This window comes from Adelges cooleyi, unplaced genomic scaffold (genome assembly GCF_023614345.1).
Source record: "Adelges cooleyi isolate 19-005CV unplaced genomic scaffold, UGA_ACOO_1.1 ACOO_flye_CR_arks_rails_tigmint_CR_PRNA_30, whole genome shotgun sequence".
Taxonomy (NCBI): Eukaryota; Metazoa; Arthropoda; class Insecta; order Hemiptera; family Adelgidae; genus Adelges; species Adelges cooleyi.
The window spans coordinates 15,455,925-15,471,006 of NW_026095971.1; the positions used below are offsets into that span (position 1 = coordinate 15,455,925).

The 15,082-nt window shown below is 36.2% G+C and overlaps 1 protein-coding gene across 8 annotated transcripts in view; it reads right to left on the reverse strand.

The window, feature by feature from the left end:
• The window catches only part of LOC126838814 (uncharacterized), a 48,260-nt gene that overhangs the window by 1,000 nt on the left and 32,178 nt on the right, over nt 1-15,082 (reverse strand). For 5 of the 8 annotated variants that reach the window (XM_050573542.1, XM_050573543.1, XM_050573546.1 and 2 more), the window contains 16 exons: nt 14,640-14,753; nt 14,185-14,318; nt 14,047-14,119; nt 13,865-13,903; nt 13,302-13,380; nt 13,065-13,203; nt 12,917-12,981; nt 12,687-12,859; nt 8,256-11,330; nt 2,864-3,068; nt 2,661-2,798; nt 2,446-2,560; nt 2,225-2,336; nt 1,936-2,058; nt 1,709-1,824; nt 1,524-1,615 (listed from right to left, as the gene is read on the reverse strand). In XM_050573542.1, coding sequence (XP_050429499.1) covers nt 1,524-1,615; nt 1,709-1,824; nt 1,936-2,058; nt 2,225-2,336; nt 2,446-2,560; nt 2,661-2,798; nt 2,864-3,068; nt 8,256-11,330; nt 12,687-12,859; nt 12,917-12,981; nt 13,065-13,203; nt 13,302-13,380; nt 13,865-13,903; nt 14,047-14,119; nt 14,185-14,318; nt 14,640-14,753 — 4,792 coding nt within the window. Of the gene's footprint in view, nt 1-6; nt 1,422-1,523; nt 1,616-1,708; nt 1,825-1,935; nt 2,059-2,224; nt 2,337-2,445; nt 2,561-2,660; nt 2,799-2,863; nt 3,069-8,255; nt 11,331-12,686; nt 12,860-12,916; nt 12,982-13,064; nt 13,204-13,301; nt 13,381-13,864; nt 13,904-14,046; nt 14,120-14,184; nt 14,319-14,639; nt 14,754-15,082 lie in introns of those variants that run through there. The other 3 variants (XM_050573547.1, XM_050573544.1, XM_050573548.1) reach the window with 3 other exon arrangements.

Here is a 15,082-nt window from a genome sequence, read left to right on the forward strand (position 1 = left end):
GTCGACGACAACAATTAACTAGGTGGTCGGCATAGTAAGACCAGAGCCCCGTAAAAGCTCCTCGTGCTGTCTTAATATTACTTTCGTTTGATTAATAATAAATAATAATGTTTAAACTGTGGTCTGTGTATTTAAAACAGTTCAAGAAGCCCAGTCTCACGAGGATAGTGATTCAGTTAAAAACGATCCGTTTATTTTCATCGAGATATTGAGCACGTCAAGACGTTTCATGCCAAACGTCAATAATAATGGTTTAACTTTATTATTATTTATTACATTTGTCTATTTGTCATAGTTGGAATTTTTATGTTAATTTTGATCCGCACACGTATACATACGGGGGACATAAACTTAACACCCGACCGGAAATCCGACGTAAATAACTCTTTTTCCATTACAGGCAATCACGCTGTTCAGTACAATATTATGGCTAATGCATACGATATGAGAGTTACACATGCGTTCAAAAAATTAATATCGATTTGCTAGTTTGAAGAATGGAGTCGTTAACTTGTATTATAATAATGACGATAAGTGTGACCTTTTATAAGCTGAAATACATGTATTTACGATCGCGTTCCTACTTATAATCGACAGATTTTTAAACAGCTGTTGTAACTTGTATTGTTTTGATAAATACAGCAAAAATGTTAAATATATACCTTGTTTAAAGGTTAAACAGCCAGTGGCGCCTAAGCATATTTTGAGGTATGAACGTGGCTATACTATTCACATTCTATTATTATAAATATTATAATATGAATGAATCCCCAGGGTCAAGAATACTTAAGTAGATTAAGAGGTAAAGAGTACCTACCCATATTTCATTGATTCCTTCATCATGAAGAATATCGTTCGTTAATTTTATACACTATTATTAAAGTATAACATAAGAATCAACTCATAAAAGCGAATAGGATATCGAATATTATTAAAAATTCTAATATATACATATTATATGAGTTATGTATTATATGTATATAAATTGTTATCTATAACAATTCTTAAAAACCTTAGTCTCTACACTCTCTAACTAAAAAAATAAATATAAATGTTAAAAAAAATAATAGTTTTATAAATTGTATTACTTAATACCTAATATATAAAGTGTCCGGTTATAATTAAATAACTATCAATAATTATGTATTATATTATTTACTTATACGCTTTTAATAGGTATACATTGTATTTTGTTAGTTTCTTATATATTTTTTATTCATACGCCTTATCTGAAATTGGTATTGGAAAATATTAAGTAAAATTTTGAAATTCGTGAGTGCATATTGAGGGGTGTGAGACTTTACTCCATACGACAGTAAAGTCTCAACGAGTTTTTTTGAAACATTTTTTAGTGTGGGTTGGTTGTGATTAAGCGTTGCTTTAGAGTAGGTAGTTCAAAATTACTCGAGCGCCAGTCTCCACTGTAAACAACCGACAAGCGGCAAGCCGCTATATTATATTACAAGAACATCCAGTTTTTTATTTAAAATATTATACGTACAAAATATAATATGTATACTTACGGTATGGGCTCCGAGTGTACATCGACATGAAGAGTTTCGCTCATATTATTATTTGCAAGTTTTTTGGTTTGCGTCCCAGAGGTCCTCGTCGGCTATAATTAATATCATTGACAACTATTATACGAGGTTCTCTAAAATGTACATTATATAAACACAATTTGTTTCATGATAAGACGTTCCGATACCATTGACGAATAGCTATCCGGCTGGTAAGTGTGCTGCGTGTTCGGTGGGTTACTTGTGATGAGGGAGTGTGATGCTGGAGACGCTACGGGTTTGGCCGACGCGCTCATCGATGAACCTATATAACAATAACTTGAATGTAGATGTAAACAACAAGAATGCTACACGTAGATTCAAAAATGAGATCTAGTGATAGAGACATTTTCAGTATTTATATTGTCATTATTACTAGGAGCGTCTCCGGGTTCCACTAAAACCGTGACGTATGAAACGGGGAAGATGCCTTTCCTGCTGCCGATTCTGCCTTCGTACCAATTGTTGTCGACGCGTCTCGTCAACACGACCAATTCTCCTGCATAACGAGAACGGTCGTACTATTATACAAATACTACAACTGATGTTTTACACGGAGTGTACACGCACGTATTTGGGGTAACCGTAATAATTATATTTCGGCGGAAATCAGATAACTGTCACGTGAGGTGACCGCGAGTGTCTAAAAAAATGTATTTTTTTACCTTTAACTAATGATAGTTCCATGTTGGTTTGTGCCAGGAAATTGAATTTAGCCCTCGCTTGGCCCTCGTAGGGTCTGTGAGGCGTCGTTCTCACTCCGTCATATGGGATTACCTGTGTGCCGAAACATACAAAATACACGGTACGTTACACCGCTGTCGTTTGGATCGCGTGAGTTCTATGAACCGTGATAATAATAAAAATAAAAAAAAATAAACAATACCTCGACATAGTTAAAAGGGAACAACCCGACCATGGCGTTGTGCTCCCCTTCGTACCAGTTCTTGTCGATTTGTTTCCGGACGAATATGATGTCACCTTTCCGGAACGACAACTCTCTGTACAGCACGAACCACAACATTACAACCATTTCCAGTGGTAGTAGGTACGGCGGATTTTGTTTAGTTTTATAACGACAGTGTTGTTAGAAATAATTACCTGGACGTCTGACCGATGAAATTATACAATGCTCTGGCCACCAACTTTGGCTCCGGGGTACGACTCCTCGGCGGCTGCGGACTCTCGTCCAGGAAATCGTCATACCGGTTCAGAGCTATAGGAGATTTCTGCGATGGCCTGTGCAAGAAACAAACGACGTTAATACATGCAACCACATTCAAACACACGGGCCGTATGCTCACAGCAAGTTGTCGGCGTGTCGTCGGTTCGACATGTCCTGGAGCTCTTGCAGGTACTTTCGTCTCCTCTCTTCCTGGTAGATCCTCCTCATGGCCTCCGCCTGCTTCATGGCCAATTCTTCTTCGGACCATTCTTCTTTGATCTCGTTCCGCACGGGGCGACGGTACTGTAGCGTCACTTCCGATTCCGCATACTTGTGTGGCGAATCTATGTAAATAATATTTAGGCACAGTCAGTTTCATAGATACATTTATCATAAACAGTCTCTAAATTACATACACCGATACACGCCAAAGGGTAGCACAAACGTCGATTATAAAATCATTGGCGAGACCTTAAAAACACAACAGTTGTGTCTCTTGCGCACCGGATAATGTTTTAATACGAAAAACCGTTTGCGGATCTACTATGGAATTTTGAAAATCCGTTTATTGTTTAAGATCCGGTTATTCGCTGTCCCAATGACGCTTTGTCGTAACCAAAATGTCGGTTATGGCGGGTCGTCCCTAATGTAAGCTTGTCTAAATTAGGAATCGAACGCCATGGGGACACCGCGAACAACAAAATAAAGGATGGCAAAATCAACAATGAACACAATGCACTGTTCACGTCGCAAGTTTTTCATTCTTTGATTCTATGCTACGCCCCCCCCCCTCCCTCCAGTAACGATTCGCCCGTGGTTTACAGAAAAAAAATATGACAAACAATATTCGATATGATGACTAAACACGAAAGGAAAAAAAACAACCACGGTCCTTTCATACGTTCCTACGCCTACGTTTATTTGACTTAGTTATGCTGTTTCTATTCCGTATATTATATATATATATATATTTTTTTTTGCACCGTCGAAACGCAGCTTAACAGCTAATAGACCTTCGGTATAGGGTCTTCGAACACGTGCCACCGCAGTGAATGGAAGATCAACGTAACACGGATCGTTAAACACGTCCCAAACTACGATATAATTATCGGTTTCACTTCTTTTGACAATGAGTTGTACTGGTAGGAATTTCATAGATTTTTTTTAGATTTTTACTACTCCGTATCAAAGCAAATACAAGTTACTAAGAAATACATAGGCGTGCACAGATAGTTTTCCACGAGGGACACAAATAAAACCATCGAGCAACAAAGATAAAGAAAATCACTAAACGCAATAAGCGACCAAATGTCGGAATTAAGATATGAAACACCCTAATTCGCGGTGCTCATGTAGACATTTAACTAAACATAAACTATTTGAGGTGCTTCAAAATATACTATCATAATAACTATAAAAGAAAAACAAGGGCTTTGTACTCATACAAATACCGTACAGACCATACATTTTTAAAAATTGGTTGCATTCGCAGTGGCCTATAGGTTTTTTATTCAAAACTCGCGACCAAGCTTTGCCTGTAAATTGTATTGCCCTTAGAATAATTTAGGGGTTTAGAAATGATTTGTCTCGGGATTGTAAAATCTCTCTTTTTTTTTTTTTTAATTAAAGAATATTTACAATCTATGCTGCAAGGCATAATAAGCAAATAGTAACATTGTTATATGTACTAAAAAAAAAAATAATATAAAATAAAAACGGCAATGTTAAATGAGGAGGGAAGCTATCCAGTGATAGAACCCAACGTAAAATCTCTTAACCTAATTAAATAGGACCGAGCATAAAATTGATTATTAAAAATAAAAAAATCCACTATTTTGATTCAGCACTGAGTATCTATAATCCATATAAACAACATGGATCCAAAACCCTGTTTAAAATCAAAGCTTAGGGCGAATTAAATTTTAGGCCATAGTTGTTAAAAACACTAAACACTTCCAACAACATCCCCTACTTGGCACGTTTAAAATATAGACAGATGGTTTAAAAGTAAATGTATTTAGATCTTTCGGGTGTGCATTTATGCCATTGGTGGGTTTGTATTATTTGCTGCGCTCCTGAAACAAAAATGTGATTTGGAATAATATTAAAAATAGACACGATTTTGGGTCAGAAAAAACAGATGCTGGAGCGTGCCGTTCGGTCTGTGAAATATTAGTCAACGATTATTTTGATTTTGATTGATGTTGCATCATCGGATTTACAGCGATATTGGTTATTTATATTTTTTTATAAGAAGTCACGATCCGAAGACAGAATTAAATATGATCGGATAATAATTATTGTTTATTGCGATTTCTTTTCGTCGGTACTTTCTATGTTATTCTCTATTGAAGTAAACCATTCGCATGTAACCGCGATCAAAATAAGTATAATAACATTAAAAAAAAAAAAACTATGACTAGCTGACAGCTGTCGTACCTATGCAAATTATTTATGGAAAATACAGACAAATTACCTGTCCAAGGAAAAAACGACAGTTTATGAACTACGTTAGTGACGGTAAAGAAAAATACGGCATGACGACAACAATAAGAATACATGATTTTCTCTAGAAAGCGGGGTTTCGTCAGAAATCGAGGCACCCTGTACAAAAAAGTCTATTACAGCTGTAGTAGTGATCTATCCGGTTTGTCGATAATAGCGTGCTCATGTATGTGTGCAGTCGGCCGTTTCTTTTGATCGGGCAGCTGCCGGTTGTATGACGGGCACTGTAACTACTGATTAAACAACTATGCCACATTTCAGTCATTGACAATATTCTAATATTTACTATTTATAAGCACTCGGAACGCGAGTGAGACTCGACTCTTAAAAGCGCATGCGAGGAGACTGATCGTAAACAAACCGTCCTGTATAATATTTATCACTCAAACCGAATTTTACGACCGACCAGAGTCAAAAGGAAACAAAGTACGGACGGGGGGTAAAATAACCAAGTACGGTAATCTGATTTACGATCGGCGGCGCCACGGTGACCTTCAATAGGGTGAAAGGGGTCGGTGGGCGTTGGTGATGGTGGCGACGGAATGACACGACGGGAGCTAAGGGATAGCCTAAGCACTGTAAGTTTTCAAAGTGGGCGTAACGATTTGACCTATAACGTTTATGTAGTTTGAGCTTGCTCCGCTATCCGAAAACAATGCTTTGAAATAACAACAAATTATAAATTATTGTAATCGTATCGTCGTCGGCCAGGTGCTGTGCGTGTCCGGCCATGGCATTGTGGAAGAGCACGGTGGTCGTTAATTCGACAGCAGCACACAAAAACGATCGGTTTACACACAATAATGTAGGTCGTGGGCGGCACACGCATTACAATATTCTCTGTCCGGGACTTCTTAGCGATAGGTAAATTAGATATATTAAATGGGCTGGAAAAGTAATGACAAAGTCACCGTAGTTCCTTAATGTGCAATTTACGTTTATACGCTAATCAATATTAATGACATAAGTCATAACACACCAGTGGATAACAGTTTTACTATTTCAATGAACAACAACAATAACGTGTATCTAGCAAATTGCCAAGTCGCCTAGTAAACTAGGGTTATCTTACCGAGTTAACTAATAACAGAATCATAATTATATCTTAGTGATTTAATCGTGTTAGTCATTTCAAACAAGTCAATGTTTAAGTAAAAACAAATAATAATTAGTTGTACAGAATTTTCTTAAAATGACGTATGCGTAATTATTCATAATATACAAAACGATGTATCAGGTATTTTTTGTTTTTTAAACATAATACATACAAGTATATTATATCATGTACAATATAATTACGGAGTGGTTTGTAACAAACTGTTGGTGAATATAAGGTTTTTTTCGAGTAATTTCAATAGCGAGAAATCGACACAATAGCTAAAGCTATTAAGTATAATTTGTGATGATTCGCGATTCGCGCTAATACCCATTGTTTTTTGTTTCTGTTCGACCTCGAGGCCTTTAGATAAAGAAGTTTACTTTTACCGATCATTTCGTTTGACTAAAAAAAATACCTACACAATCAACAAACACCATTCACAAAAAAAAAAAAACACAAATAATAACGTCAGCATACAAGTTATCTGTCAACTTTCCTGGATGAGTAGTAAGTAAATGCGAATTTGCTCGCTCGTATGGTTTTGACGGATTCTGTCTCACAATAATGAAGTATGGTAAAATAGAAACTATTGGTGGTCCAGGACTTTCCGGAAAACGGCTAGAGTAGTCGGACAAACTATTTGCCGGTAACAGTGTAACGAATATAATGACCATTATTATGATATTTTCGACCGGAATAACGAGTCGGTTAGCCGGTAGCTTAATTACTCAATAATACGATTCGTACGAGAAATACGATAATTGGGTTTTACTTTTTTTAATTTTTGCCTACTTACACCCTCCATTGACGACGATCCTCCGGAGACTGACAGTCCTGGAAGGCAACAAGAGTGGTTTTTTCATTTCGCCGGTGGCCATAACAGCGACCCGACAGACGGGACCGACGTAAGTATAGTATATATTAAACAGACACACACAGCCGAACCGTGATAGCTATTGGTTGCCTTAACGGGTAAGTCAACCCATGACCCGACGAACGATTGCACCCGGAGCCGAATAGACACTGCCTAGCTGCTAGCACTAGCCACCACATGTCCATGGCGGCAAAAAAAAAAGTGGTCGTTCCCGCCGACAGCAGCGCACTCGTTCGGCGGTTTTTGATCTAAGGAAGTAAACCGTCGTATGTGTTGCCTCTACATAGTACATAACACTGTAGTGTTAGTGTGGTAATCGGGGTCAGCAGCGTGGAAGAATGTCACACGCCGCGCTAATGTATTCGTTTAAACGGGAATTCGGAAATAGTCGATCCCACACCTGGGCGCAGGCCCCACCGGATGGCCGTGAACCCCATCAAGGTTAATGGATTAATATATATATATTTTTGTTTTGTTCTTCGCCGCGAAACGGAAAGTATAATGTACAGATAGACAGGGCGATACAGCGGTAGAGGTGGGCGCTCGACTTTCCTAAAGACCTTCGGGTTAGTTAAAAAAATTAACCGTCACGGATCGTAATTAAAACGATTGCTTTGCCGGCACGGGAGTATATATTGTAATAAATTACCATAATGCCAACACGTCCTATATATCAACCGGTCGGCTCTTTATTGTCACTGTTCGGGTGCGGCTACTAGAGTTACGTACCGGACGGTAACAGGGTGGTCCCGCCGTCATTAATCTAATACATTTAAATCGTTATGTCATCCAATCAATAATCAACTTTCCTACTGTCACGTTACATCACCGTGACATCAGTTTTTCGGTGTACCTTTTTTTTTTTTTAATGTTTAAAGGACTACTAACCTAAGCGCACAACAAAACCAACTCGTTATTTGTTATTAATATTATTTCATTTTTTTTTTAAATGAATTTATGGCATACGATGGGGTTTTGTAAAATATGTCATCATTAAAATGTAAGTGTATCGTTTTGTATTTTACGCGTGAGGAAATCGTGTAAATTTGGCACCTTTAAATTTGACGACTGACGGTTTGGGCGGTAGAGTGGGTTGTTGGGTCCACACGCCGTTCCATACTGGCGTCCACCGGTATTTCGGTCGGTGAGCCTCCGGGTTGTAGGGTTGACTCAGAAATCCGTCTTGTTTTGGCTGCTTTAAGATGGAAGGATGGTGATGGTTTTTCTTACTGCACCTAACTGGAGAAGCTGATTTTGGTCTTATTCTGGATCTAGGCGCAGGCTCTGGTTCGGGGTATCTGTGAGCCATCCAGCTGCAGTCCAAAAACGGTATCATCTTCCTGGCCTCCCTTAGGTCAGGTGTAGAAGTGTAAAACTGACCTAGCATAAACACCCGGTTCTTATTCTCGAACATACGTCTTATCCGGTCAACCTCGCCCCTGGCTAATCTGTCCTGTAAACACGCTAGCTTGCTAATGATGTTTATGCGAGGCATGAGTCGATTGTCGGGTCGCAGAGGGCATTTTGGCACTGGACTCCTAGAGCGTTCGTATTTGCTCTTGAGGTTTTGCACATCGCCGTATTCGTGGTATTTAATTACGTTCCTGTGCATTTCCGGATCGCTTTTATACTTTTTCAATGCATTCGGCGTGAATTCGTTTTGAAAAGATCGAAGATCGTCGAAGCTCTCAAATCTTCTACACAATTTCCTCACCGCCCCGTACTCGACCGATCTAGAATTCTGACTGAACCGATCCGGCGAAGGCGACAGTACCCTTCGCATTCCTTCTCTTTCGCCAAACATTGATTTCATTGTTGTAAAACTTTGAGAAGAATGCAGAGTCGTCTTCTTCGGTCCAAGGTGTATTACCGTAGAAGCGGACGAACTGGACTCACTATAATTATTAGTGCCATTCGCCCAATCGGTTACCATTTTTTTCTTGTCTTCATTGTCGGCTAACACTAAAACGTAATTGTTCTTTTCGAAATGTTTCGCCGTCGATTCTTCTTCGGAAACGTCAATAGAATAACATGTCCTCGGCGAAACGCATTCTGAACCGGCAGTTTTGCACTTTACTGCTGCGACCGCCCCTAAAGTTTCTTTAGGTATTACCACGTTGGTGGAAAGCTTTTTATTTTTTTTTTCTAACACTTCGTTACTAATACATTTTGAAATTTTTTTCTTTTCACTTTCGGTCAGGCACACCGAACCTATAGAGTCAGCTCTCCTAATGCAATGCTCCAGTTCTTCTTTTTTCCTACGCGGCCCCATAGAACTAGACCGCACGTATAACGAAGAACTCGCATTCGATCTCTTCACTCTTCCACTCACTTCAATTTCATAGTCATTTTTACTCTCGACTTTCTCGACCGATTTTGTACACTTATCCCGCCTAAGATCCGATAAAGTGCTATAGACTTCGTTGAGCTGTTTTTTTAGTCTGTTTAATTGCTCCATGGACAAACTACTCCATATTCGGCAACCTATGTTGGCGGGACTACGGGAACGCGGTTTCCTCGTCGGTATAGATGTGCGGCTCCGCTCTCTATCTTCAGAAATGGGACGTCCTCTTTTCGATGACGTCGTGTATTTTAACGAATTGGCGACATCTTGGACTGAAGATCCTCTCCATAGAGGCATGTAAACGTTTAATTCGGGTTTGCGGTATGTTTCATTGCCTATAGCGTGGAATTTTCTTTTCAAATCTTCAACCGATGACTCGCGATTTCTCAGGCCACGGTCCATATTTCTTTTCCATCGTATTTCAGCAGGATCTTTAGTTTTGAACAAAACGTCCTTTGACTTTTGTATATTCTCCAGATTAGCTTGTAACGATTTTATCTCGGTCTCCGCCCTCTCTTTAACTCTGATAGTCTTCCATTTGTCAAAATCAATTAAACTTCCGCGAGATCTCACTTTGTTATTAGCCTTTTCAGCAGATTTCTCAAGCTCTCCTAATCTTTCTAGACTGCAATAAAAATTGTGGAGATCTTTAAAACGTTCTGATTTTTTACTAGAGTGTCTCAGTTCCTTGACGTAAGTTTGATACTCATAATCTATAGCAGCATTTCTCGCCCGCTCCATTGGCTCATCTGCACTTTTAGAGCGGCGACATCTTCGGACACCCGTGACACTCTCGATCAATTTTACAGGAGTATGAAAACTTCTGATGCGACGTGACGATGGAGATCTAGATGGAGGCTCACTGGCACTTCTTCCCTTCAAATAATTACTGGCGTCCTCGCTTAGTTGTTCCCATTCCGACGCGTCTGAACTGAATTTGTCATACGACTTAAATCTTGATTGAGAAACTGGTTTTTTGCTCGTCAAATACACATCTAATTTGCTTTCTCTGCGCTTTAAAACCGAGACGGTATCTTTCTTTTTTAACTGAGATGCTGGCGACTTTTGGTCATTTGTCTCTTTACTAATGAGTAATTGCTGAAAGAATTCCTCTCCAAATTGACTGTCTGGTTCTTTTGATTCTAATTTTTTACTATTACTTAAACTGGGTTTAATTGTAGCCTTGTCATCGGATTTTTTAATAACTTTTTTACTACTATTGGATTTTACTAATGTAGTTTTTGGAATCTTTTCTTTTGAAATTATTTTTTGAGAACTTTTTGAAGTCACAGAGATTTTTGACGGTATTGACAAAGATTTAGTTCTTTTAGGAATTGATGATTCTGAAGAGTTTGTTGATGATGTAGCAGATCTCTTTAACTCTCTTCCTTTGGTGGATACGGCAACAGTAACTTTGAGAGTTTTTTCTTTTTCCTTTTTTGAATCACTTTTACATAATTTTGTACTACTCTTTAAACTCAAACTTTTCGACCTCTTTTCATTTTCTGATTTCGGTTTAAGTACTTTGACTTCAACGTTAGATTCTACATCAGCTCCCTTGCTCCATCGTTCCAGTCTTGAATTTTTTCGTGATGAGTCACGACGAGGAGGAGTTGGAGGTGAACCTGAAGAACTTGCTGACGATTTAGCTGTTCTTTTAAAAGTAGAAAATACTGGGTAGCAAGTCACTTCCTTCCAAGGATGGTGGAATACTTGATCATCATATTTCGTTACATGAATTCGTGTCAGATGCGATGTGATTGGTAAATAATCCATCTCCAAATCTACACATCAAATTAATTATTATACTAAAATTTGAGATCTCTGAAGCTAATGCAATTTTTAGCGCCTTGCATAGTATTTTTAGTCCGTTACCGTACCACATTTTCCTCGAACTTTCGGTGCTGCCATTATTTTCTGTCACAGTTGCTCAATCGCGTTAAGGTGAAATGCTGCGTTTTGTGTAGCCATATATATTTTAGTGACAAAGAAATGTGAATCATTAATAAGTGATGCGTGATTAATTTATCGAACAACTAAAAAATGATATTATAATTTCTTCATTAGACATTGTTTTGGAACAGTGTAATTAAATATTAACCAAGCAATTCCAACCAATGTAATCTTAGTGTTTTTAGTAGTATTTATATTATTTTTTGTGTACCAATAACTGTTATGATATGATATTTAAGTGATTTGTGTTTAAATTAGTATAAAGTATAAACTTAACTTTTGAGTTATACATTGTTTTGAATAATAATTTCTCAAAACTAATAATAGACCTCATACTAATAATATTGTTTTACTAAAAATATTCAAATGGATCCTTCGGTTTGACAATTTGCAATAATAGCTAAGTGTTATCTTAAATTAATATTACAAATTGTAATCCTTAATAGATATGTAACGCATAAACGTGTTAGGTAAATTGGACACAAGGAGAGACATAGTTTGAAAAATTAACAATTTTATATTCTTTATTATATTTTGCCCATTTAGAAAAATATTTTTCCAGCTTTGCCTCATCGATGCAAAATATCTGGCGGAGTCACTGTGTGCAAAACGACGCTGTATGTTTTTCCTTTCCCCTTAGTCACCATCCAAAAAATAGCTATACTATTACTACAAGGTCTAGAAGATCATAAATAGAAATATCATTTGTTTTAAAAGTGTAACATGTGCATTTTATAACCATGCATATTTTTATATTAGCTATTATTATATTATTATTATATTTATATTAGGCTGATCCTAAATAAATTGAATTTGTCATTTTTATAAATTATAAGTGCATATGGACAGTGAAAGTTTTTTTAACATCATAACTATCAAATTAATGTTTAAATGATGTTTATACTTTACAAACTAGTATAAAAATAATAAAAGTCTATTTTAAAACAAATTAATAATTAATTTGTTAACATTTTGTTAGGTGGTATTGTTTAATATTGAATCGTTTAGAATTTGTAAATATCACTAATTTTAAATCATAATAAGATATTATAACAATCGAATTGGTGACAGTTTTTAACTGCATTTTAAATAGTGTTTTTGTTTTCAAAATTTATAATAAAAATAAGACTTTTATTGTTTACCCTTAGCTCTAAAATAATTGTAATTGGTTTTTTAAATGTATGAACCTTTTGGTCGTTCTGGAGCAGCTTTTCGCAATCCTTGAAATGGTACTTCACCACCATTTTGAATCATCTTGTAAGCGGTTTTTTGTTCAGTTGGTGATAGACACTGAGGTTGATTTTCTCCTCTCCTAAATACTAATGTAGAGTCACTATCGTATCCCGATTCTTTTAACGCTCTAAAATAATAATGTTTAATTAGCGTTAAAAATATAAATAATTTATTTTTTACTTACTGAGCTAAATTTGATTTTTTGGAGGACGATCGATTATGAGGCAGTGGTATTTTTTGTTCAACGTGCTAGACATAAAAATTGGTATTATTATTTTCTCATGTTGTATACTTCGTATTGTAGTCTGTAAGAAATTGTATAAAAAGTTTACTTCGTCAAATGCATTTATCGCCTCATCCCACCATTGTCTGGTTTCTTTCTCTGCAATCGAAGAATGTCCTGGTTCATAGTTTTCAATTGGTCTTGGCTGATTTTTGTACCGGTCTTGGCCACTTTTCACTGGCGATAATCTACAAATAAATTTTAAAACATTTTATAAATGATCAGACCGAGACTGGGATATAATAGTAAAGACGTCTGAATGATCTCAATACTAATGGAAACAAACCTCGAGTATTCATCATCGTACGATTCATAGCCTCTTTCTGGTTCTGACAAGTATCCATTAGTGTTCCTAGATTTTGGCTCTAGAAATCAAACGTTAATATAGTTCATATTATAAATCATATTACGTTTCATGTCTAAATGTATGCGTTATCAATGTTAGAGCGTATGTTATTTGCATGTTGTGTAAAGTAACCGACTAAATATAACATGATTGTTTTTGTGTTGAACTTGGTTAATGTTAATAAGCAACATAAAATCAGAGTTTTACAGTTATTTGATTAAAGACCGCAACGTTGTTACAAGTTTTCGATTTGCTATTTTTTTCTATTATGATAGAATACAAATGCATCTAAGGTAATTCTCTACACTCTTTGTTAAACTTTAAACTTTAACAACCTAAGCTCGAAGGCTTTTATGTTACGGTCATAGTGTAGAATTATTAAAACTTAATATCTTGGGTTATATTATTGCAAAATATATGTATTTTTTAATTAAAGCTAAGCGTTGCTTTAGCATTAATATATTGCAATGTATTTAGATGAATATTATTTTTAATATTGTCACCTCGAGTTATAGTTCTGTATCGAACCGTTACACCGTCATCTGTAATATTAGTAATTTTACATATAAAGAGTAATATTTGATTTAAATAAGTGATCACCACATTTAGTAGAGGTTCAAAATCTTTTTTAATAATAATACAAATTATGCGGCTTAAAATTTAAATATTTCTAGTAGACACTAACCATCAGTTTGGAATTTGTGTAGCGATTCGTACATTTGTTTGTACCACTTCTGTTGATCAGGTTCTTTAACTTCCTGTAATAATTAGTTGTGCGTTTTTTTTTTTTTTGTACAAACATTAAACTAATTAATATACGTACCGATCTTAAGACGATAGGTACACCTTCCTTAGTCGTTGGACCTATGCCGTCGTATTTTTTTGGGCTGGTCTCGAGCATCTTTCTTTGTTTCTTTTCTTCTGACCCGCTAGCATAATCGCGCCTTGCGGTGAAGTCTAAACACAAATTAAAGACATCAATTAACGAATCGATATACTGAACCGATTTTATATTTTTTCTCAATAGACTTAAAGGGAACATTCGTTTCATTAACGCGCTACCATGAATAGTGTTCTCTCTGTTAGTTTTAATTGTAGACAAGGCTTATCTTAATCGTTTCACGTGAACATATTACTTATTGATAATTTTAACAGCGTTGTATTTAACGAATCTCGGTATCTCGTTGTTAAGATTTATTGTTCAAGTATTTCATTGATAAAAAAAAATTAACAATAATAATATTAAACTTAATAGTCAAAGCCAACAAACAATCTTACTTATTGTTTTAGTATCGACATTACGTTTTCCAGACGAGCCTTTATTTTTGTTTTCTTTATTCATGTTCGACTCTTCTGGATCGAGGTACGCTGAACCCCGTGGCAGCTGTCCTTCTGCAAATGAAATAGTGATTTATAGTTAAGGTAGATAAATATAAGGACTAAAGGACAGACTAAACAAGCATATTGTTACTTTGTTCGTGTTTTAAATTCTAAAATTAATCAAAGAAATCTTAAGATAATTAGTTAATAAGCATGAAGCAAATGATATAATATTTCTTTTTCTCTGCTGCTACAAATTATTTTGGATAAGCCATCCCAGTTCTAAATTCTCAATCTACACTTAACATGGTTTCCTAGTTCCTACGGCTTAACACCAGTCACATATTATTTTCATTTCTCTCCTTTCTTTTTGATTAGTCTTCTCTCTATTATACATTCAG